This window comes from Cherax quadricarinatus, chromosome 27 (genome assembly GCF_038502225.1).
Source record: "Cherax quadricarinatus isolate ZL_2023a chromosome 27, ASM3850222v1, whole genome shotgun sequence".
NCBI lineage: Eukaryota > Metazoa > Arthropoda > Malacostraca > Decapoda > Parastacidae > Cherax > Cherax quadricarinatus.
The window spans coordinates 15,386,752-15,413,366 of record NC_091318.1 but is presented as its reverse complement, the minus strand read 5'-3'; the positions used below and the strand labels follow the sequence as shown (position 1 = coordinate 15,413,366).

General features: G+C 43.9%; 1 protein-coding gene across 1 annotated transcript in view; it reads left to right on the top strand.

Moving 5' to 3' along the window:
* The first annotated feature begins 10,981 nt into the window (after positions 1-10,981).
* Positions 10,982-26,615, top strand: part of LOC128691192 (villin-1) — a 165,975-nt gene continuing 150,341 nt past the window's right edge. The window contains exons 1-2 of the mRNA XM_053780050.2: positions 10,982-11,103; positions 16,536-16,848. Of these exons, the coding sequence (XP_053636025.2) occupies positions 16,733-16,848 (116 nt within the window). The 5' untranslated portion in view covers positions 10,982-11,103; positions 16,536-16,732. The remainder of the gene's footprint in view (positions 11,104-16,535; positions 16,849-26,615) is intronic.

Here is a 26,615-nt window from a genome sequence, read left to right as displayed (position 1 = left end):
GGTGGGTGAGGGATGTATGGGTGATAAGGTGTTGTGGTGGGTGAGGGATGTATGGGTGATAGGTTGTTGTGGTGGGTGAGGGATGTATGGGTGATAGGGTGTTGTGGTGGGTGAGGGATGTATGGGTTATAGGGTGTTGTAGTGGGGTGAGGGATGTATGGGTTATAGGGTGTTGTAGTGGGGTGAGGGATGTATGGGTTATAGGGTGTTGTAGTGGGGTGAGGGATGTATGGGTGATAGGTTGTTGTGGTGAGTGAGGGATGTATGGGTGATAGGGTGTTGTGTTGGATGAGGGATGTATGGGTGATAGGTTGTTGTGGTGGGTGAGGGATGTTAGCTAACACACGCACACACACACACACACACACACACACACACACACACACACACACACACACACACACACACACACACACACACACACACACACACACATACATATATATATATATATATATATATATATATATATATATATATATATATATAAATGTTTCAGTCTATTAAGTGGAGTCACATGAGAAGCACATATCATCATCAACAGTGCTCTGAATGTAGAAAATTAAAACAAGTTTACGTATTTCATGTGTTTTTGTTCTTTACATCGAGAAATGTCCTTGTAATGTAGTTGAAATATAATATCAGAGTGATGGTACATGGTTTGACAGATCTTGTGTGATGTGCAACGGTTGCACAGGGAATGATGGATAAATTTTATTTAATGAAATCGATAGTTTCCTACACGAAGTACTTGAGAGTGTCTGCCTGAGCTGAGAGTGCTTGGTGGATGGATGAAGCAAGAGTAATGACGTGTACGTTTAACAACGGTGAAATACTATTAAACTCGGCTATACTATACTTGATGCTTTTTAGTAGAGAGATTTTTACTCTATTGCTGGTTATCGTGATAAAAATCCGTCAGGATATTTTTTTTTTCTTTTTGATGACAACAAATCGCCACCACCTTACCGAAGAACTACTGAAGGCAGTAAAAAGTGAAATAAGAAACTGTAGTAATCCTTCGATAGTGCTTGGCTTCTCCCGTGATTGTAAATCACTTCATATAAACTTGAAGATTGAGACACTTATGCAGCATATGGGAATCTTTATTCAGGAAACGTTTCGCCACACTGTGGCTTCATCAGTCCAATACAAAGAGGAAGGCGTAAGGAGAGGAGGAGTATGAGGTAATCAGTCCCTCAGCCTGGAATCGATGTGTTCAGTCCATCAATCTTGTAGAATGTACAGCATAGGGCCGTAGACGTGGCTTATATACTAAAGTGAGGTGAGGTGAAGCAGGCAGAGGCGGGGTCATAGTGGTACCATCCACTAGTCGAAGTAGGTCTTCGTCCAAAGGTTGAACAAGTGTTGAAGAATTCTTTGTAACAAGATCCCATGATGATGCAGTGTCTGACAGTTGTGATGAATGGTTTGAAAAACCGACAAGTTGAAGATTGAGACACTTATGCAGCATATGGGAATCTTTATTCAGGAAACGTTTCAACTTGTCGGTTTTTCAAACCATTCATCACAACTGTCATATAAACTTGCCGACCCCACCAAGGTCGAGAGTAATGGCAGGAAATCCCATCATCAGTGTCAAGTTTAATGTGTGTAGAAAGTTAAAAACGTCATACATCATTCATGATCACCATGGTTTTGAGGAATTCAAAATCTTGTTAAATCGTTCTCATGTTAAAATAAAAAATGTGAGAGTAAAGTGTAGAGGTCAATAGATGTAGAAATGATAAGTGTATGAGTGGTGAGCGAAGTGTATGGGACTGACGGGGCCGTAGAGGAAATGGTGAAATTGATTGTCGGGGATTAGGGAGGGTTTGAGGACTGGAGGTGTAGAGGACTGGGGAGAGTATAAATGATAAAATAGTAAGTGGTGAGCGGAGCGGAGGGAACTTGCAAGGGAAGATAAGAAAGTGTAGAGATGGTAGGCATGGAATATCAGGGAAAACGAATGGAACGTGCAACTTTGACCACCAAAAAATTGCCGTGGCGACCTCCTGTCCAGAGAGTGTGTCGTTCTACCTCTTATAAAGTTTTTCACCCCGAAATGTGCCATATATCAGTCTACGAAAAAAAATTGCTACAGCAAACTGCTCTGTATACCATTTGAAAGGGACCAGGAGTTACAGATCCCACAAACTTTGGGAAACTAATCATAGTAGTTGCAACCAATCCACAGCAAGAGATTTTTTTGTGCTAGGAAACGAAAACAAATAGAAATAAATGACAAAAAATGTTCCACCACCTGGGAGCCTTGTTGGACTGGAGACACTAATGTCAACAAAAAATCCCTCGGAACAAACTAGCAATATGACTTCATTGTATTTGCGAATATACACAGCCTTCAGCCATCCACCAACAAATTACCTTTCGGAATACCACTTTGACAACAAAATATAGACAATAAGGTACAACTTATTTAGATACAACAGAAAGAACAGGCAACAAATGATGTAGTTGAAGTTTTAGCAGTAAAGATTGAGAACCAAAACCTAGTCATTATGGTTGTATATAAGCTACCAGATGCAACTTCCCAACAGTTCAAGGAACAATTATTGAAAACTAATTACTGTCTGGAAAATCTTCCATCCCCAGTCTCACATATCTAGCTACTTGGTAATTTTAGTTTAAGGTAAACAAATATGGAAGAATGTAGCAAATAACGTTATAGAGGAGATAATCCCTGGATGCAGCTCATATGAAAAGTCAGAAATGAGCTGCTGAATCTCTGCAATAAATTCACCCGGAGCCAACAAATAGTGGAGCCAAAAGGCTAACACACCTGATCTCATTTTACGAATAATGATGACCTGGTACGAAGTATAACAGTTTAGATCACAACCTAATCGAAGTCCAGACTTGTATGCACAGGGGTCCTGACCAGCAAAATGTATGCAGTTAAGAGGGTGCTTTCACCAAATTCAACTTGAACAACAAGAACATCATCTGAGATCAAATAAATCATGTATGCTCAAAGCATACGTGATGTAAATTGAAAAGAGAGAGACGCCCCTCTACAGGCAAACGCGACGAATCACTGACCTTCTCAAGGGGGATAGATTAATTGAAATACGGAAGCACAGACTAGGGAAGTAAAAAATATTGAACTTAAGTTAAACGATTCATACAGAATCCAGGAGAAACAGAAGATAAAAGCAATTAATGAAATTGAAAAAAAAAATAAAAAATATTTGTCTTCATATGCCAAAAATAAGGCAAAAACTACATCCAGTATCGTGCCCTTGCTCAAATAAGATGGGACTTCCACAGACGACAGCACAGAAATAAGTGAGATACTGAAGTCTCAGTATGACTGTATGTTTAGTAAACCATTAATCAAGCTAAAGATCCACAATCTGAGTGAACTTTTCATGAATGAGCTTCATAACTTTGTTAGTACATGCCATATTTCTGGCATAACCCTAACTCCACTGGTCTATGAAAGTTATTGACAACATGTCCATGCACTCTGCCCCATGATCAGTCTCGTGGAATTCCTTGTTCATCAAGAACACCAAGAGACTCCTTGTGTGTGCTTAAGTATGCTATGTAGAGGAAGCCTAGATAAACACGGGTGTCATCACACAGTCGCTGAAAACAACGGATATAGCTACACTCCATAACTGTGGCATCAAAGCAATAAGAAAGAATTATGGACCGATAACTCAAACGTTCCGCATTATAAATATGTTCGAAAAGGTTCTAAGATGCATGATTACCAACCACCTGGATACCCAACAACTGCACAACCCAGGGCAACATGGGTTTACAGCGGGTCGCTACTGCCTTTCGCAACTACTGGACCACAATGACATGGTTTTGGATGCACTGGAGGACAAACAGAATGCAGATGCAGTATACACAGACTTTGAAAAAGCGCTCAACAAGTGTGATCATAGTGTAACAGCGCACAAAGTGCGTGCTTACCTGGAATTTACCTGGAGAGAGTTCCGGGGGTCAACGCCCCCGCGGCCCGGTCTGTGACCAGGCCTCATGGTGGATCAGGGCCTGATCAACCAGGCTGTTACTGCTGGCTGCACGCAATCCAACGTACGAGCCACAGCCCGGCTGGTCAGGTACCGACTTTAAGTGCCTGTCCAGTGCCTGCTTGAAGACACCCAGGGGTCTATTGGTAATCCCCCTTATGTATGCTGGGAGGCAGTTGAACAGTCTTGGGCCCCTGACACTTATTGTGTTGTCTCTTAGCGTGCTAGTGACACCCCTGCTTTTCACTGGGGGGATGTTGCATCGTCTGCAGAGTCTTTTGCTTTCGGAGAGAATGATTTTCGTGTGCAAGTTTGGTACTAGTCCCTCTAGGATTTTCCAGGTGTATATAATCATGTGTTTCTCCCGCCTGCGTTCCAGGGAGTACAGGTTCAGGAACTTCAAGCGCTCCCAGTAATTGAGGTGTTTTATCTCAGTTATGTGCGCCGTGAAGGTTCTCTGTACATTTTCTAAGTCAGCAATTTCACCTGCCTTGAAAGGTGCTGTTAGTGTGCAGCAGTATTCCAGCCTAGATAGAACACGCGACCTGAAGAGTGTCATCATGGGCCTGGCATCCCTGGTTTTGAAGGTTCTCATTATCCATCCTGTCATTTTTCTAGCAGCTGCGATTGATACAATGTTATGGTCCTTGAAGGTGAGATCCTCCGACATGATCACTCCCAGGTCTTTGACGTTAGTTTTTCGCTCTATTGTGTGGCTGGAATTTGTTTTATACTCTGATATAGTTTTAATTTCCTCATGTTTACCATATCTGAGTAATTGAAATTTCTCATCGTTGAACTTCATATTGTTTTCTGCAGCCCAATGAAAGATCTGGTTGATGTCCGCCTGGAGCCTTGCAGTGTCTGCAATGGAAGACACTGTCATGCAGATTCGGGTGTCATCTGCAAAGGAAGACACGGTGCTGTGGCTTACATCCTTGTCTATGTCACAAATGAGGATGAGGAACAAGATGGGAGCGAGTACTGTGCCTTGTGGAACAGAGCTTTTCACCGTAGCTGCCTCGGACTTTGTTGACTACTACTCTTTGTGTTCTGTTTGTGAGGAAATTATAGATCCATCGACCAACTTTTCCTGTTATTCCTTTAGCACGCATTTTGTGCGCTATTACGCCATGGTCACACTTGTCGAAGGCTTTTGCAAAGTCTGTGTATATTACATCTGCATTCTTTTTATCTTCTAGTGCATCAAGGACCTTGTCGTAGTGATCCAGTAGTTGAGACAGACAGGAGCGACCTGTTCTAAACCCATGTTGCCCTGGGTTGTATAATTGATGGGTATCTAGATGGGTGGCGATCTTGCTTCTTAGGACCCTTTCAAAGATTTTTATGATATGGGATGTTAGTGCTATCGGTCTGTAGTTCTTTGCTATTGCTGTACTGCCCCCTTTGTGGAGTGGGGCTATGTCTGTTGTTTTTAGTAACTGTGGGACGACCCCCGTGTCCATGCTCCCTCTCCATAGGATGGTAAAAGCACGTGATAGGGGCTTTTTGCATTTCTTGATGAACACGGAGCAGATGGATCTCCAACTTTCTAATCAGTATTATACGAAGAGTAATGGTAAAAAGAGTTAAGCTGGAGACTGCCACAGTGAAAACCTGTTCCACAAGGTACAGTCCTCGCCTCCATCCTGTTCCTCATCCGTATGTTAGATACAGAGATGTAAACCTTACCACCATGTCTTCTTTTGCAGACGATACTAGAATCTGCATGAGTACATTGAGTACACTGCAAATCTCCAAGCGGACATAAACCAAGTTTTCCAATGGGTCACACAAAACAATATGATGTTCATTGTGGACAAATTTCAGTTACTCCGTTATGGAAAACTTGAGAAAATTATAGATATAACGGAATATACTACAAACTCTAACCACACAATAGAACGAAAAACTTGGGAGTGTTAGTGTCAGAGGATCTCACCTTCAAGGATCACAATAGAGTCACAGTCACATCTGTGAGGAAAATGATAGGATGGATAATGAGAACTTTCATAACAAGGGATGCCATACCAATGATCCTCTTTACGTCACTTGTTCTCTCTAGGTTGGAATATTGCAGTACGCTAAAAGCTCCAGTCAAGGCAGGTGAAACTGCAGATCTAGAGAATGTACAGAGAACCTTCACTGCACGCATTAGTTCAGTCAAGCACCCTAATTACTAGGAATGCTTGAAATCCCTTGACTTGTACTCTCTGGAAAGCAAGCGAGAAAGATACATGATAATCTAAATTTGGGAAATCCTAGAGGGAATGGTTCCAAATTCGTACACAGATTATACTTACGAAAGCAAAAGACTAGGCAGACGGTGCATCATACCCCCAATGAAAAGCAGGGGTGCCATGAGTACACTGCGAGAAAACACAAGTATCCAGGACTAAGGACTGTTCAACAACAACCCATCATACATAATGGAAATTACTAGTAAATCCTGGCTGTCTTCAAGAGGAAACTGGACAGATACTTAAAGTCATTGCCCGACCAGTTGGGCTGTGGTTCGTATATTGGATTACGTGAGGCCAGCGGTAACAGCCCGGTTAATCAGGCTCTGATCCACCGAAAGGCCTGGTCTAGAACCGGGCCACGGGGGCATTGATCCCCGGAATGACCTCCAGGTAGGTAGGTAGGATTGGAAGGAGTGGATTTAGGGTGTAAGTATAATAGTGGTGTGGGAGTTGTTGGTGTGGTGATTGTTGATGTGAGAGCGATAGGTGGAATGTGTCCACCCTTTTAATTCCTCAGAGTATCTTATATATACTCAGCTCTCCTGTTATTCTTTATCCTGATAATGACGTGAGATACAGTTCCTTTGGCTTTTCTAATTATTCCTCTGCCACTTGTTGGACCACATATACAGTTTATCTGTATTTTCTTACCGTCTGTATCATCTTCCTATGGTGATCTTTTCAGTTTCATATCGTCACAAATATTGATATAAGGGGAAAATATCCGTTAACTTACATATATCAGAAATGGTACAGGTGTTAATACTGAACTCAGTGGTACACTGCTAGTTACTAGCTCCGATGTCCGTGTTGCTCTCCGTCTTTAGTTCTTCAGATATTTCTTAAGTCACTGAAACACTTCTTTTTACCCTTTCCTGTTCTGCTGGCTTGTAGATCCGTGTCTGGCGAGACACTGTGTCGATGGTTTTCCACCATACTTAAGAATGTGTAGTCGACCTCACAGATACTAAAGACGGTGCCAGATCAGCCGGGCTGTGGCTCGTACGTTGGACTACGTTCGGCCAGCAGTAACAGCCTGGTTGATCAGGCCCTGATCCACCGCAAGGCCTGGTCGTGGACCGGGCCGCGGAGGCGTTGATCCCCGGAATACCCTCCAGGTAGACCTTGTTCGATCTTTAGAATTATAAAGCTTTAGCCAGTTCATGAGGCAAAGTTTATCCAGGTAGTAGGTTGGTAGAGAGCAACCATCCAGGGAGGTGAGTGTGAGGTAGAAACCTGTTTTTATTTTTTATTTTGCACACTGGCAGGATTGCCGATCTTTCTGTCTCGTGAACACGTAAGGTGACAGTTAACACGTACAATTTTCTATTTACATTTAGTATACACATATCTTGACTTTCCTATGTGCATCTTAATAGCTCTTAATCTTGTAATATTGCCTTTCCGGTTCAGAATGGCTGATGTGAGCCGGGCTGTGGGGAGGATATCCCAACACCACTTACAGTTAGCAGATACAGATCCATATAAGGTTGTGATGATTATTTAACGTAACCTTATTTCTTGTACGTGCTCACATCTCCAGGGAGGTGCCTTGATGCCGGTGAGGGGTGAGAGGGCTCTTGATTCAAGGAACCGGACACATCCTCTCCTTCCTTGGATCGAACTTGAATGCCCCCCATTCCTCAGGCGCTATATGATTTCTATTTGTTTAGTGATTCCCCTATGATGAAAATAGAATCCATGTGCTCAGCCAGGCTGTTTGGGAAAATCTTTTGCATCTATTTACATAGAATAAATCTCAGTGACACTCCTGTAAAATGATGTACTCAGTGTTGTGGCAACAGAGATCAAGTTTCAACCTTGCTTCTGAATTTGCCACTGGCATGATTTACGATCTCTTAGCCCCTTTTTTTAAATCTGTATATCGAGCTAACCTCCACTACTTTGCCCAGATCATTTCACTTTCTGGGCACTCTGAGGCTCGAGAAATACTTCTTAACATGTCTTTAATTTTCAACAATACTCTCATGTATCTGACTTCATCCATTCTGGCATGCCATTCGCGTGTACAAGAAACAGCACCGGCCCTAGGACTGATTCTTGTGGGACTCTACTCGTTACATGCATCCATTTCGATACCTCGTCACGGACCATCACTCATTGTTTCCTGCTTGTCAGGTATGCCTTGATCCATTGTAGTGCTTATCCTGTAGTATCGCCTGCTCCTCTAGCTTTTGTACCAGTCTCTTGTGCGGTGCTGTGTCAAAAAGCCTTCTTATAGTCCAAGAAAATGCAATCTATCCATCTCTCTCTCTCTCTCTCTCTCTCTCTCTCTCTCTCTCCTGTCTCATTTCTGTTACCTTGTCGTAGAACTCAAGTAGGTTTGTGATAGGATTTTCCATCCCTGAAGCTTACTTTTTTTTTTTTTTTTTTTTTTTACACAGGGTTTGACAATGTTAAGGACCCCTAGCTTTATTGACACGCCATTTACAAGTTAAGGATTCCTAACTTTATTTACAAGCTAAGAGCTGTTACCTACATCATCTCATTTGAAAGCATTTTTATTGTTATGAGACATACAAGTAGGGAACAGGATGAAGTTGGAGCCATCTGTGGGCCAGCATTTTCATTTGATCAACTGACTTTATGTCGTTTGGGTATCGTACAGCATTATGATGTACATTCGTACAGCATAATGCTGTACGAATGTGTTCCAGACTCGAGTCATCCTGGGGATGGGGGGGGGGACAGGCAAACCAAGAAAGTGGAACATACTCAAGGTGTGTGCGTACTTGTGCCTCATACAGAATCTTGCAAACCCCTACTGTAAAGCTGATGTGAGATACGTCGAAGTGCAGTAAGCTTCCTAGCTGCCTTGTTTGCAAGATTTACAACGTGGTTCTTCATGGTCAGTTTGGAATCAGATTTCACCCCAAAAATATCAACTTCTTCCCCAGGTTGTTATCGTTATTATGTATGAACTCATACCTTCCTAGGTACTCTACCACTCCTCAGACAATCTCCATAACTTTACATACTAGACATGTCAGTGACACTGGTTTGTAATTTAATGCTGTCTGCTTGTCTCCTTTCTTAAATATTGGAATTACATTGACTGTCATTCACACTTCTAGCAGTTGCCCTGTTTCGATAGATTTATTGAAGATTGTTGCTAGTGGTGCACACATTGCCTCTGCACCCTCTCTCAGGACCCATGGAGAGTTACTGTCTAGTCCCACTGCCTTTCAAGGTATCTAGCTCACATAGCAGATCTTCACCTCCTCCTCGGTTGTATGTATTGTGTCCAACACTTGCTGGTGCACTCTAATGCCTCGGATTGTTGGACGCCTTCTGTTTCCTCTGAGAATATCTCTAAATCTCATGCTGAGCTCTTCACAGACTTCCTGGTCATTCCTTGCGAACTCGACCTTCCTTCTTCGGCCTGATTACCTGGTCCCTGACTGTTGTCTTCCTCATGATGTGGCTATATAACAGCTTTGGGTAGGATTTGACTTTCAATGCTGTCAAATTACCGTTGAGCCTAACTTCTCACCCATGCATATTCATTTCTGGCTTTTCGGCTCAGCTCCAAGTTTTCCCGAGTACTTTGCCTACTACACGAGTACACTGAGAGACACCACAGCAAGCGTCCGGGGCCCAAGACTTTTCAATTACTTCCCAGCATACATAAGGGGGATTATTAATAGACCCCTGGCTATCTTCAAGAAGGCACTGGACAGGCGCATAAAGTCAGTACCTGACCAACCGGGCTGTGGTTCGTACGTTAGCTTGCGTGCGGCCAGCAGTAACAGCCTGGTTGATCAGACCCTGATCCACCATGAGGCCTGGTCTCAGACCGGGCCGCGGGGGCGTTGACCCCCGAAACCCTCTCCAGGTAAACTCCAGGTATATTTTTTTCATGCTCAAGCACATTTAGCTTTTGCCTCTCTGCACCTTCAGGTGCAGAAACAACTGGTCTTCCAGTTGTTTCTGTTGCTCCTGGATGAAAACGTCTCCTCCGCCTCCTTGCACTTTCTGGCTACATGTTCCATCACCACATTCACTTTCTCTCTCTAGTTCTCTTTCCCATTGCACGTCATACAAAAATTGTTTCATGTTGTGCAGTCCCTTCTTTAAAGTTTGACTTCTCACCTCCTTCCTTTGTGTTCGTGTTCATGTATGTGTGTACTCACCTAATTGTGATTGCAGGGGTCGATTCATAGCTCCTGGCCCCGCCTGTCCACTGGTCGCTACTAGGTCCACTCTATGTGTGTGTGTGTGTGTGTGTGTGTGTGTGTGTGTGTGTGTGTGTGTGTGTGTGTGTGTGTGTGTGTGTGTGTGTGTGTGTGTGTCTGCGCTCGTGGAACAAGCTTCACATGTAATGTTTACAGATGTGTTAATTTTCCTGCTTCTTTATATAGTATATCGCCCAGCGGAATGAACAGGTTAAGCTGTCTTAATTCTCCAACAGTCGTTAAATGAGTATTTGCTTGAAAGTAATTAACGGTGAAGAAGAGTTAATTTTGTTAATGATAAAAATATAGTCATCACAAAGTTAAATATTAAAGGGAGAGGAAAAAAATAAAAAATAAACACCATGGGTCCGTCATGAAGGAAACAATAATAAAACATGCCACATTTTGCCATAGGACCGGAATTCCGTTTTTGAAGACAAACAGTTGGCGACCAAGAGAACAACAAACGTAGGCGTGGCTCTTCCGCCTGGCTTCCCGTGGGTGGAGTTACCATGCTGGTGTGGCGGCCCCAACCCTCATTTTATTTCAAACACATCTAGACTGACAAGAACCTGAGTGTGTGTGATGGTGGTGTGTCGAAGCTACCTTCTCTAATACTCGTTTTTCATCCTTTTACTTACCAGTTTGACTCATTACAAGGTGAGAGCCTTCATAAGAACCACCAGTCAGACTCCTTCAAGGTGTTTTCTGTTGGAAACTTTGGCAGAACTAAGGAATGGACATGTGCGTCCACCCTTTTCTTGCTAATAACGACTGTTTACAGAGACGTGAAATTTTAAATGTCTTATGAAAAATAATGCTTATCAAGGGTTGTATGAACATTCGGCCCCAAAGAAAACATTTGACGAAAACTAACATTTACGTATTATAAAAAAAACTTTATTAACATAACATAGTTAAAAACTTGCCCAGTGTTTTGCTAAGCGTTCTCGCACACTCGTATGCAGTAATAATCTCAACGCATTTAATATTCGACCACTGAACGATCCTCTTATCAAATATTCAGGTTTAAATGAAAAAAAAAAAACAGTAAATGTTTAAAATCTTGTAAATGTAGACAACACAAGCCGGTCTTACCTGAGACGAACCAGCTGATACGATGACACAGGACAAACTCCTGTTTAACACTCGCAAAAGTTGGATGTTTTGCTGAAATGACGGTGAGTGAATGGGACGTATTTCCGCTACAGCCAGTTTTGTTATCAAATTGTGATATCATTGCGATTTACAGTAGGTGTGAGGGAGGTGCATAGATGCGAGAGGTGTGTTTAAGTTTCATAGATGTATACGTGTGTGTGTGTGTTAAGTGCCAAGAGATGTGTACGTATGTGTGTGTGTGTATAGGTGTGAGGGAAGTGTGTTGATGTAAGATGTGTGTGTGAGTAAAGTTTAAGAGATGTACTCACCTAGTATGTGCAAGTGCGAGGGAGGCGTCTGTGTGTGTGTGTGTGTGTGTGTGTGTGTGTGTGTTAGTTACCATTTTGTTCTAGGCACATGTCAGTTAGACACTAGGCCTGTTGTATATGCGTGGTTGTATGTGTGCATGTGTGTGCATGTGTGTGCATGTGTGCGTGTGTGTGTGTGTGTGTGTGTGTGTGTGTACTCACCTATTTGTACTCACCTATTTGTGGTTGCAGGGGTCGAGTCCTAGCTCCTGGCCCCGCCTCTTCACCGGTTGCTACTAGGCCCTCTCTCTCCCCGCTCCATGAGCTTTATCAAACCTCGTCTTAAAACTGTGTATGATTCCTGCCTCCACTACGTCATTTTCTAGGCTATTCCACTGCCTTACAACTCTATGACTGAAGAAATACTTCCTACTATCTCTCTGACTCATTTGTGTCTTCAACTTCCAATTGTGGCCTCTTGTTTCTGTGTCCCCTCCCTGGAACATCCTGTCTTTGTCCACCTTGTCTATTCCACGCAGTATTTTATATGTCGTTATCATGTCTCCCCTGACCCTCCTGTCCTCCAGTGTCGTCAGGCCGATTTCCCTTAATCTTTCTTCATAGGACATTCCCCTTAGCTCTGGAACTAACCTTGTCGCAAACCTTTGTACTTTCTCTAGTTTCTTGACGTGCTTTATCAAGTGCGGGTTCCAAACAGGTGCTGCATACTCCAGTATGGGCCTGACATACACGGTGTACAGTGTCTTGAATGATTCCTTAATAAGGTATCGGAATGCTGTTCTCAGGTTTGCCAGGCGCCCATATACTGCAGCAGTTATCTGATTGATGTGTGCTTCCGGAGACATGCTCGGTGTTATACTCACCCCAAGATCTTTCTCCTTGAGTGAGGTTTGCAGTCTTTGGCCACCTAGCCTATACTCTGTCTGTGGTCTTCTGTGCCCTTCCCCTATCTTCATGACTTTGCATTTGGCAGGATTAAATTCGAGAAGCCATTTGCTGGACCAGGTGTCCAGTCTGTCCAGGTCTCTTTGAAGTCCTGCCTGGTCCTCATCAGATTTAATTCTCCTCATTAACTTCACATCATCTGCAAACAGGGACACTTCTGAGTCTAACCCTTCCGTCATGTCGTTCACATATACCAAAAATAGCACTGGTCCTAGGACCGACCCCTGTGGGACCCCGCTCGTCACAGGTGCCCACTGTGATACATCATTACGTACCATGACTCGTTGTTGCCTCCCTGTCAGGTATTCTCTGATCCATTGCAGTGCCCTTCCTGTTATATGCGCCTGATGCTCTAGCTTCTGCACTAATCTCTTGTGAGGAACTGTGTCAAAGGCCTTCTTGCAGTCCAAGAAGATGCAATCAACCCACCCCTCTCTCTCTTGTCTTACTTCTGTTATTTTATCATAAAACTCCAGAAGGTTTGTGACACAGGATTTGCCTTCCGTGAATCCGTGCTGGTTGGCATTTATACTCCTGTTCCGTTCCAGGTGCTCCACCACTCTCCTCCTGATAATCTTCTCCATAATTTTGCATACTATACACGTCAATGACACAGGTCTATAGTTTAGTGCCTCTTTTCTGTCTCCTTTTTTGAAAATGGGAACTACATTTGCCGTCTTCCATACCTCAGGTAGTTGCCCAGTTTCCAGGGATGTGTTGAAGATTGTGGTAAGTGGCATGCACAACATATCTGCTCCCTCTCTAAGGACCCACGGAGAGATGTTGTCCGGTCCCATTGCCTTTGAGGTATCGATGTCCCTTAGCAGTTTCTTCACCTCCTCCTCATCTGTATGTATGTCGTCCAACACTTGTTGGTGTATTCCTTGCTGGTGTCCCCATCTGGTCTGTCCCCCCCAGAGTCCTTCCTGTCTCTACTGTAAATACTTCCTTAAATCTCGTGTTGAGCTCCTCACATACCTCTTGATCGTTTCTTGTGAGTTCTCCACCTTCTTTCCTCAGCCTTATCACCTGGTCCTTGACTGTTGTCTTCCTCCTAATGTGTGTGTGTGTGTGTGTGTGTGTGTGTGTGTGTGTGTGTGTGTGTGTGTGTGTGTGTGTGTGTGTGTGTGTGTGTGTGTTTGTGTGGTGGGTGTGTGTGTGTGGTGGGTGTGTGGTGGGTGTTGTGTGTGGTGGGTGTTGTGTGTGGTTGGTGTGTGTGTGTGTGTGTGTGTGTGTGTGTGTGTGTGTGTGTGTGTGTGTGTGTGTGTGTGTGTGTGTGTGTGTGTGTGTGTGTGTACTCACCTAGTTGAAGTTGCAGGGGTCGAGTCCTAGCTCCTTGCCCCGCCTCTTCACTGGTCGCTACTAGGTCACTCTCCCTGAACCGTGAACTTTATCATACCTCTGCTTAAAGCTATGTATGGAAACCATACCACGGGTGGGGATAGAACCCGCGGGTTCTATCGCGGGTTCTATCCCCGCCCGAGTATGGTTTGTTTGCAATCGTGTCATTACGATTTCGTGAGGTATGTATGGATCCTGCCTCCACTACATCGCTTCCCAAACTATTCCACTTCCTGACTACTCTGTGGCTGAAGAAATACTTCCTAATATCCCTGTGATTCATCTGTGTCTTCAACTTCCAACTGTGTCCCCTTGTTGCTGTGTCCCATCTCTGAAACATCCTGTCTTTGTCCACCTTGTCAATTCCTCTCAGTATTTTGTATGTCGTCATCATGTCCCCCCTATCTCTCCTGTCCTCTAGTGTCGTCAGGTCGATTTCCCTTAACCTCACCTCGTAGGACATACCCCTTAGCTCTGGGATTAATCTTGTTGCAAACCTTTGCACTTTCTCTAGTTTCTTTACGTGCTTGGCTAGGTGTGGGTTCCAAACTGGTGCCACATACTCCAATATGGGCCTAACGTACACGGTGTACAGGGTCCTGAACGATTCCTTATTAAGATGTCGGAATGCTGTTCTGAGGTTTGCTAGGCGCCCATATTCTGCAGCAGTTATTTGGTTGATGTGCGCTTCAGGAGATGTGCCCAGTGTTATACTCATCCCAAGATCTTTTTCCTTCAGTGAGGTTTGTAGTCTATGGCCCCCTAGACTGTACTCCGTCTGCGGTCTTCTTTGCCCTTCCCCAGTCTTCATGACTGCACTTGATGGGGTTGAACTCCAGGAGCCAATTGCTGGACCAGGTCTGCAGCCTGTCCAGATCCCTATGTAGTTCTGCCTGGTCTTCGATCGAATGAATTCTTCTGTGTGCGTGCGTGTGTGTGTGTGTATGTCTGCATGTGTGACAATGTATAAGTGTACAGTTGTTCCTCTGTGAGTACATGAGAATCAGCACATTGAACATTTTCAACCATAATATATCTACAAAACAGCCGAGCCTGTTGCTAAGATGCTTCTAGAGCGGTTTCATACATAGCTACAGGAGCACTGCGGTAGGCCTACTGGTTCATTACAATAATAATAAAAATAATAATAAGCACTACCGAAAATATGATGGATTAGACGCATGTGCAATACCTAGGCATCTTTATCTGAAGACGTTTCACCAAGTGAAAAAGCCAGGTTGACGAAATGTCGTCATATATATATACCCAGGTGTTGTATATTTGTCAAATTCCTACTAACCCATGCTAGACACGTCCTGCTAGCCCATGCTAGACAGGTCCTGCTAACCCATCCTATACAGGTCCTGCTAGCCCATGCTAGTCGGGTCCTGCTAACCCATGCTAGACAGGTCCTGCTAACCCATGCTAGACAGGTCCTGCTAACCCATGCTAGACAGGTTCTGCTAGCCCATCCTATACAGGTCCTGCTAGCCCATGCTAGACAGGTACTCCTAACCCAGGTCCTGCTCAGTTTAACTGCTCAATCAAACATTTGTCTAAGAGTTATTGACCTACCCAAGGTAACTAACGCACTTCCGACTGCCCATCACTACCTCTCTGTATATACTCATTCAGGTTTCTTTTTTGTGACTTAAAAAAGTCTATCTCGTGGACGAAACGTTGTCAGTCATGGATCTCATTACACTGCATTTGTGACTGTTTTCCATCGTTTGGGTATCCTGTACCATTTCTTTCCACGTGAGTGAGAGGTAGATTTGTGTGTATCAATGTGAGGGCCAGTAGGCCTATTGCAGTTCCTCCATTCTTGTGTGAGTTGTGTAAATGTGAGTGTGTAGTGTGAGGGAAGTGTGAATGTGAAGGGGTGAGAGCATTGTGAGTGTGAAGGTGTAAGGGAAATGTGAGCATATAAGTATAAAGTGTGAATTTGTAGGTGTGAGGGAAGTGTGTAAGGTTGAGTTTGTAGATGTGAAAAAGTGTGTAGGTGTGAGGAAGTGTGGAAGGGTAAGTGCGTGCTTGAGAAGTAGTGTGTTATTGTTTGTGGTGAGTGACCAGAGTGTTATTGTTGTGGTGAGTGACCCTAGTGTGATGAGCGTGTCTAGTGTTGATGATTGTGATGAGCGTGTCTAGTGTTATTGATTGTTGGTTAGTGAGGCTAGTGTTGGTGATTGTGGTTAGTGAATTTAGTGTTGTGGTTGTGGTGAGTGATCCACCACCACTAGTGAGCGTAGTGGTGGTGGTGGTGGTGCCCAGGAAAATCTTTTACTCTATTAAAACTTCAATATTTAGTTTCATTCTGCATGCCATCAGTGTGGAATGTATTCACTTGATCGACGTCTCACGTCAATAATCATCTTACAGAGCTGCTATAGCAAGCGGGAAAAAATATGGACATAGACATGCGAATGTAGAATCATGAAACTATCTACCTTGACGTATTAAGATCCTCGAACACAGAGTATAATCCAGAGTGTGGAGGATCCTGTAGGAGTGTGGTGGATCCCGTAGAAGTGTGGAGGATCCTGTAGGAGCCTGCAGTAGTGTAGAGGTGATGCAGGATGACCGTGGGGGTGCAACACGAGCAGCCGGGAGAGAGGAGGATGCGCAGCAAGATGCTATGTGTCTACCCAGAGAGGAAGATCACCTACTCCTTCCTCCAGTATTATGACGCTGGGTAAGTACCTCTTCAGGATTTTTTTATAACTTTACTACTTTGTAATTAACTTCAGCATAGTCAGTGTTATCTTCATATGAGGAAAGTATCCAACCAGTACTGATATAGCTTATTCTAAACTATATTAGATGAATATATACAAGTCTTACAAATATTTATCGGAATAGTCGAGTTGAGAATTGTCAGAAGAGACGAGATAAAAGAAAGGTCGAGCCATAGCCTAAGGACGTCGATCTGTTTTACAGACTGTCTAATGGTTCTCATAAGTCACGTGAGGTACTCACCAACCTGCTGTTACAGGAGCAGAACTATCACTCTCTTACAAAGTTGTTTAGTTTGCATTCGGTTTTGCTTTTGTCTCAGCTTGCAACTGTAGTGTTTTATGTCTGTGAGTCATCGCTTCTAATTCATTCACTTTTAACCCCTTTTGAAAAGAAACATTATGGACTTAGAGTGCCAATATAGCATTAACTCCAAGCCGATTAACTTATACCATCTATGATCTGACGTATGTAAATCAATAGCACACTTCAGTGCGTGAAGCTGTCTGTTTCCAAGAATGAACTCTTGGTCCCCATTCAGTTATGATTTGATGAGTGCTCATAGGGATTCAGGAAAACCGGTTAACCGGACTTGAGTCCTGGAGGTGGAAAGTGCAGTTCTTGCACTTTAAAGGAGGGGTGGGGATATTTGTAGTTTTGAACTGTAGCATCAGCGCGTCTCTGGGAAGACAGTGATGGAATGAGTGATAGTAAAAGTGTTTCTTCTTTTTCGAGTCACCCTTTCTCGATGGGAGACGGCCAGTGCTAAAAAAAAAAAAAAAAAAAAAACTAATGTTGAACCCCCGCCCAGCCATGGCATGACCCCCACAGTTTATAGCACTCCGTCCTCTTCACTATATATGAAGAAAATGTTTTAAACTATACAAGGCAGTGGTCTGTCTCCTGCTGCCAGACGTTACTTTCCCCTTTTATCTAATTTCCATACTGGCAGTGAAATATTTTAGGTTACATTCAAGTAATCTAACAAAATCTAAAGCATCTAAAATTTTATTGATGTAGATGCATTAAACGTTGAAAGAGGGACGCATTGCAGTGCGTAAGAAAATGAACGGTCATAGAAGGACACGCTCACACTGGCAAATATGACTTCTTGCCTCTACTAATCAGTAACGTTACTTGGTAATGCCCCTCAAGGGAGGTTCCTTGACGCTGGTGAGGGGCTCTTGATCTAGGGAATTGGACCTGTGCTCCGGTTACCTGAATTGAGCCTGAATACCTTTCATCCCCCCCCAACCCACAATCGCTGTATAATCCTACGGGTTTAGCGCTCCCCATAATTATAATAATAATAATAATACTTGGTAATCTAAATGACTACCTAGTAAAAAATCATTTGGAGATGTGGAGGTAAGAAGCGAGGTAGAGCGTCGGTAGGTGACGTACGGGTAGTCCTTCAGTATATACTAAAACGAGTTAGTAGTTACTGTATTTTCATGTGAACTGATACTGACAGTGTCAGTATCACCGACTTATCCTCAACATCCCTTATACTTACAATTTAATGTTATACTTAGAATATAAAATTGAACTAAGATATTATATTTAAGTAGTGTTGTACTCTAAGGAATCTCTTATCAGAGCTTCCCTAGACCCTGCATGTTTGTAAAAAAAAAAAAAACTTTAAAAGAAGGTAGGATACATTTTGATGTTTGCTAGTGTATTACTGTAGATATCCAGCACTGACAGGTCAGCGGTTACTTATCCACTGACCAGGTCATCCTTATTTGACTAGCATCACCAGATATTTTCTCTGACAAACACAACATTAACACCTCCCTAGTTTGTGTTAAACCTCGACAGTATTGGCAGAATGTTCGTCTTTTGCCAGCTCTAGGCCTTTAAAAAACTCAATATTTGTGTTAACATAAATTAACAATGCAATAATTACATTCATTTCCCTCCCCTGTGGTTATTTTGCATAAATTATCAAATATTTACAAATAAATAACCGACAATAATGAAATAGCTTAACTTAAATCATTAATATCCCGACGCTGTGTGTTCACGCTGGAGGACGACTGCGTCTTGAGGTGCTTGCTTCACTGCATGTTATAGACTCGACTTTAACATACACCATCAACACAATAGTGATAGTAGAGTTTTAACTAAATGTTGTAGCGTGATAGTAATGTCTTCTGAAGTACTAAACCACACTCTAACATACCTAACCACCTCTCATGTTACTTTCTTTCTTTCTTCACCTATGCCACTTTTATCTTGATTTATGCCACATCTGTCTTGACTTATGCCACCTTTGTTCTGGCTTGGTTTAGTATGGAAACAGGTGTTGGTGTTGGCGAGGAGAGCGGCGGGGGATATAGGGCAGGGGGGGGGGGAGAGGATAAGAGGAAGAGGAGGGGCGGGACTGATCCCCCTCACTATACAAGTATGGTGCAGACTTTAGGTGAAGGAGTCACACTTTCGTTGTGGCTTGTTAATTCTCTCTCTCTCTCTCTCTCTCTCTCTCTCTCTCTCTCTCTCTCTCTCTCTCTCTCTCTCTCTCTCTCTCTCTCTCTCTCTCTCTCTCTCTCTCTCTCTCTCTCTCTCTCACATGTACATTGTTACCACAGTGTAACAGCTATTGTATGTTTACACTAAGTAACTATTATGTAGAGCAGCAGGGTAGCATCACGCCGTGAGTGTTTACTGGAAGATAGGAAGGATAAGGATCGTCTCAGGAAGGGTTGGACTGAGGGATAAGGGTAAAGGAAGCTTTGAGTTTCAGGTGCTTGAGCATCCAGTGTTAAATAGAAGTAAATAAAAATAAGTGGCTTTTAATGGACGTTGAAGACAAACAGTGTAAAATACCGATACTATGCACAACATATAACAAAATGCGACCTTTATTTACAACGTTTCGCCCACACAGTGGGATTTATCAAGTCACAACCAGATACCATGGGAAGAGAGGATGTCTGTATATATAGGAAGAGATAAGACTTTGTTCGGATTTTTAACCCCGGAGGGTTAGCCACCCAGGATAACCCAAGAAAGGCAGTGCGTCATCGAGGACTGTCTGTCTTATTTTCATTTCGGTTCTCAGTCTTTTCCCCTCAGGTTGCGACCCACACCAGTCGACTAACACCCAGGCACCTACTTGCTTGCTTGCTAGGTGAATGGGACAACAGGTGTAAGGAAACACGTCCAATGTTCCCACCCTAGCCGGGGATCGAATAAAGGACGCTCAGCGTGTGAAGCGAGAGCGTTGACTACCAGGCTACGGGACATCATAGTGAGATCCTTAAATCCTACCTCTTATTTGCTATATATTTGTTCAACCTGTAATTAGTTTACCCAAGAAGTCAACTTCAACTTTCCTTATCTATTATTCACGTCACTACGCCTCCCTACATCGACGCACATCCTCTCTACCCAGGTAGATCTGTTTGTGATTTGATTAAGGTCACTGAGTGGGAGAAGGTGAGGAAGGTATCGTGTATGAAGGGATTCAGTGAAAACGGTTTAGCCGGACTTGAGCCGTGGAGGTGGGAAAGGCAGTGCCCTGAAGGAGTGGTGAGGATGTTACGTACGATGACTGAGGTGTAAAATCAAGACGCTTCTGACAAGATTGATGGACTGAACAAATCGACTCCAGGCTGAGGGACTGATTACCTCAAACTTCTCCTCTCCTTACACCTTTCTGCTTTGTATTGGACTGATGAAGCCACTGTGTGGCGAAACGTTTCCTAAATAAAGATTCCCATATATTGCATAAGTGTCTCAATTTTCAACTTGTCGGTTTTCAAAACCATTCATAAGAACTGATTGAATGACTGATGGTGAATGAGTTTCCTAGTTTTATATGGGTAACCTCGCCTTGGTAAGGGACGATCACTGAAGGGAAAAAAAAGTTATACAATGTGCCTGTTTATGTACTGGAGTGGTATAAACCTTGGTAATTGATACCTTCAAATTGTTTAAAAAGACACGTGAGGAAACACTAGGATACACGTGAGGAAACACTAGGATATTTATTAGAAAGAGTCAAGGTCCCGAGACCTTAGAGTGATCAAGGTAAGTAAGTTTATTCAGATATACACAAATACAGTTACATAGATTATCATACATAGCAGCATATGTGTAGAGAACCTGGATAACCCAAAAAAAGTCAGACAGGACCGAAACGTTTTCTAATAAATATGTCCTAGTGTTTGCTGGGGTGTCTTTTTAAACCATATATTGGAGTGAGGGGAAGGTGACACAATGTCTCCTGTACACTTACAGTGACCCCTGTGTGTTCGCACATACACACACACACATGCACACGCACATGTGCACACACACCAGTATGCAAAAGCACGCACACATACTTCAGAACATAAAGTAAGGCAAAATAAAAATAAAAATGAAATATATCGCCATGTGTTATGTGATGGAAATATGAGAAAGATGTGGGGCCATCCACCGCAACATTATTGTTAAGTTTTAAGAGCATCTGGCAGAGAGATCTAAGAGTAATTACAGAGAACATTGTCACCGGAAGATCACGTAACTGAAAGTGTCACAAATGTACTACACTGGCAGACTACACGATAACCTTCACGTATATGAATGCAGAAAGATTAAAAAAAACTTCTCATAACGTGCATGAGGCTTAAATAGAAATATGTAGCGATGGTATAGTGCCAGAGTTTAAAAAAAATATGTGGATAATTTTTTTAATTGGCTTCCAGAGGTAAATAGTGTACAAAGAAACAATGATGTCCACTGGATGATAGGAGGAGACATGAATATAATTTACAGAATAGAGATAAAAAATATTTATTAGCACTATAAACGGAGAACCAACTGATACAATTTTATACTAAGAAAACAGTGGTATAGAGGGTATACTGGAGCATTTTCCTTGACAAATCAAGTGGGAGAGCACTGGAATGTGAACCAAAAACATGTAGTAGCTGCTACAGCTGTTGTGATATTAAAAAAAATAATTATTCTATACGACACTCTAAAAATTGAACTCCTGATGGAACCAGACGCATGCTGCATGCACGCACTCACACACGGAAAGGACAGACTCAGAAGTGTCCCTTTTTGCAGATAATGTGAGGTTAATAAGGAAAATTAAATCGGATGAGGATCAGGCAGGACTACAAAGAGGCCTGGACAGGCTGCAAGCCTGGTCCAGCAACTGGCTTCTCGAATTTAACCCTACCAAATGCAGTCATGAAAATCGGGGGAAGGGCAAAAAAAAAACCGCAGACAGTATTGTCTAGGTGGCCAATGACTGCAAACCTCACTCAAGGAAAAGGATCTTGGGGTTAGTATAATACCGAGCACATCTCCTGAAGCTCACATCAGCCAGATAACTGCTGCAGCATATAGGCGCCTGGCAAACCTAGAATACCGTTCCAATACCTCAGTAAGGAATCGTTCAAGACTCTATACACCGTGTACGTCAGGCCCATATTGGAGTATGCAGCACCAGTTTGGAACCCACACCTGGTCAAGCATGTCAAGAAGTTAGAGAAAGTGCAAAGATTTGCAACTAGTCCCAGAGCTAAGGGGAATGTCCTGTGAAGAAAGGTTAAGTGAAATTGGCCTGACGACACTGGAGGACAGGAGGGTCAGGGGAGACATGATAACGACATATAAAATACTGCGAAAAATTGACATGGTGGGCAAAGACAGGATGTTCCAGAGATGGGACACAGAAACAAGGGGTCACAATTGGAAGTTGAAGACTCCGATGACTCAAAGGGATGTTAGGAAGTATTTCTTCAGTCACAGAGTTGTCAGGCAGTGGAATAGTCTGGAAAGTGACGTAGTAGAGGCCGGAACCATACATAGTTTTAAGACGAGGTTTGATAAAGCTCATGGAACAGGCAAGAGGCGGGGCCAGGAACTATGAATCGACCCCTGCAACCACAAATAGGTGAGTACACACACACCACCTGTGTATGTTACGCTAGAGACGAGGCGCTCTTCACGCACTCCACGTTATGTCTGGCTAATCACCACCACATTAAGATCAAGGTGTTTCTCTACAAACTCTTGATCAAGGTGCTTCAATTTTCTTTTTAATTACAACCCACAAACGCCGAGTGTATCAGTTAGTGAGTACACTGTCTTGTGGATACTGTATCAGGTAATGAGTACACTGTCTTGTGGATACCGTGTATCAGGTAGTGAGTACACTGTTCTGTGGATACAGTGTGTCAGATAGTGAGTACACTACCTGATACACTGAGTATATTAAAATACTAAGCGGATGATAGCACTAATAGCTAAAATATTTCGAATCTAGTTATGGTACTCCAAGCTCTCAAAACCAAGATGTCTTGAAGTGTCTGATACTCTCGCACACCAGTAATATCCCTGGCTCCTTCACTAAGGCAATCCCCTCTTCGCCAAGCCTCTCTCTGATCTGACCTTTCCTCTACTACAACATCCCTCTTTTCTATCTTTCTTCCCTTCCTATTCCACCCTCATTCCCTCCTTACTCCACTTTCCCTCCTTCTTACTCACCTTCCTCCTAGTTAAGTCTAAAAGGGTTCATAGCCTCAAATAGCAAGTCAGAACACATGGTATTTCTCACATTTCGTTTTCTCTCCCCCTTAAAAAAGGAAATAACTGTGACTTAGGGGAAATCTGTGATTATCCTAAGTTCTCACAGTTTCCCCGAACACTAACACTAAAATAACTAAACATACAAAATATTATTATGTTGTATGTTTAGTTATTTAAGTGTTAGGTCTCTCCAGGAGGTAAATGGACGCAGACGCAAGTAATGTGACATTTTATTGTGGCAACATTTCGCCCAAAATGCACCGCATATTAGTGGTTTTCTTTTATGGCTAACAATACTTTATTACATATAAACTACACTTTGTATACTGCAGAAAGAAATCAAATGGTTTGTCTTTGTTTAGCCACCAGGCCCGGTGGCCTGGTGGCTAAGGCTCCCGCTTCACACACGGAGGGCCCGGGTTCGATTCCCGGCGGGTGGAAACATTTCGACACGTTTCCTTACACCTGTTGTCCTGTTCACCTAGCAGCAAATAGGTACCTGGGTGTTAGTCGACTGGTGTGGGTCGCATCCTGGGGGACAAGATTAAGGACCCCAATGGAAATAAGTTAGACAGTCCTCGATGACGCACTGACTTTCTTGGGTTATCCTGGGTGGCTAACCCTCCGGGGTTAAAAATCCGAACGAAATCCTATCCTATCCTTAAATGGACACAGATGCCGCTAAAGTGCCACAATAAAATGTCACATTACTTAATAATAAGAAATAAACGGAAACATTGCAGTAAGAAGATTCTCCTAACATTGTTAATAATACACTTGACAATACATTCATAACTTAGCTTAGAAAATTCTAAACTTAAAGTCCAAAATAAAACCATCACTTTGTATGTTCAGTATCTGTTCAAACATTTCCTTCTTCCTACGTTAAATATGATTTTCATTTCCATGACGTATAAACAGATTTTTGTAGTCTCCAACATAACCTACATTAAGACATTTGCAACACCTTCGTGTCATGTGCTTCATGATCTCAGATAAGTCAAAACACAGGATATTCCTCACAGTGGTGTGGGTTATGTGATGGAGTGGGTGGTGTGGTGGAGTGGGTAGTGTGGTGGAGTGGGTGGTGTGGTGGAGTGGGTGGTGTGGTGGAGTGGGTAGTGTGGTGGAGTGGGTAGTGTGGTGGAGTGGGTGGTGTGATGGAGTGGGTAGTGTGGTGGAGTGGGTAGTGTGGTGGAGTGGGTGGTGTGGTGGAGTGGGTAGTGTGGTGGAGTGGGTAGTGTGGTGGAGTGGGTGGTGTGGTGGAGTGGGTAGTGTGATGGAGTGGGTAGTGTGGTGGAGTGGGTAGTGTGGTGGAGTGGGTGGTGTGATGGAGTGGGTGGTGTGATGGAGTGGGTGGTGTGATGGAGTGGGTAGTGTGCTGGAGTGGGTGGTGTGATGGAGTGGGTGGTGTGGTGGAGTGGGTGGTGTGGTGGAGTGGGTGGTGTGGTGGAGTGGGTGGTGTGGTGGAGTGGGTGGTGTGGTGGAGTGGGTAGTGTGATGGAGTGGGTAGTGTGATGGAGTGGGTGGTGTGATGGAGTGGGTAGTGTGATGGAGTGGGTAATGTGATGGAGTGGGTAGTGTGATGGAGTGGGTAGTGTGATGGAGTGGGTGGTGTGATGGAGTGGGTGGTGTGATGGAGTGGGCAATGTGTTGGAGTGGGTGGTGTGATGGAGTGGGTAGTGTGATGGAGTGGGTAGTGTGATGGAGTGGGTAGTGTGATGGAGTGGGTAATGTGATGGATTGGGTAGTGTGATGGAGTGGGTAGTGTGATGGAGTGGGTAGTGTGATGGAATGGGTGGTGTGATGGAGTGGGTAGTGTGATGGAGTGGGTAATGTGATGGAGTGGGTGGTGTGATGGAGTGGGTAGTGTGATGGAGTGGGTAGTGTGATGGAGTGGGTGGTGTGATGGAGTGGGTGGTGTGATGGAGTGGGTGGTGTGATGGAGTGGGTGGTGTGATGTAGGGGGTGGTGTGATGTAGTGGGTGGTGTGATGGAGTGGGTGGTGTGATGGAGTGGGTGGTGTGATGGAGTGGGTTATGTGATGGAGTGGGTAGTGTGATGGAGTGGGTTATGTGATGGAGTGGGTAATGTGATGGAGTGGGTGGTGTGATGGAGTGGGTAGTGTGATGGAGTGGGTAGTGTGATGGAGTGGGTAGTGTGATGGAGTGGGTGGTGTGATGGAGTGGGTGGTGTGATGTAGTGGGTGGTGTGATGTAGTGGGTGGTGTGATGGAGTGGGTGGTGTGATGGAGTGGTGTGATGGAGTGGGTAATGTGATGGAGTGGGTAGTGTGATGGAGTGGGTAGTGTGATGGAGTGGGTAATGTGATGGAGTGGGTAGTGTGATGGAGTGGGTAGTGTGATGGAGTGGGTGGTGTGATGGAGTGGGTAGTGTGATGGAGTGGGTAATGTGATGGAGTGGGTGGTGTGATGGAGTGGGTAGTGTGATGGAGTGGGTAGTGTGATGGAGTGGGTAGTGTGATGGAGTGGGTAGTGTGATGGAGTGGGTGGTGCGATGGAGTGGATGGTGTGATGTAGTGGGTGGTGTGATGTAGTGGGTGGTGTGATGGAGTGGGTGGTGTGATGGAGTGGGTGGTGTGATAGAGTGGGTTATGTGATGGAGTGGGTAGTGTGATGGAGTGGGTTATGTGATGGAGTGGGTAGTGTGATGGAGTGGGTAGTGTGATGGAGTGGGTAGTGTGATGGAGTGGGTAGTGTGATGGAGTGGGTGGTGTGATGGAGTGGGTGGTGTGATATAGTGGGTGGTGTGATGGAGTGGGTGGTGTGATGGAGTGGTGTGATGGAGTGGGTAGTGTGGTGGAGTGGATAGTGTGATGGAGTGGGTAGTGTGATGGAGTGGGTAGTGTGATGGAGTGGATAGTGTGATGGAGTGGGTGGTGTGATGGAGTGGGTGGTGTGATGGAGTGGGAAGTGTGATGGAGTGGATAGTGTGATGGAGTGGGTGGTGTGATGGAGTGGGTGGTGTGATGTAGTGGGTGGTGTGATGGAGTGGGTGGTGTGATGGAGTGGTGTGATGGAGTGGGTAGTGTGGTGGAGTGGGTGGTGTGGTGGAGTGGGTGGTGTGGTGGAGTGGGTAGTGTAATGGAGTGGGTAGTGTGGTGGAGTGGGTGGTGTGATGGAGTGGGTAGTGTGATGGAGTTGATAGTGTGATGGAGTGGGTGGTGTGATGGAGT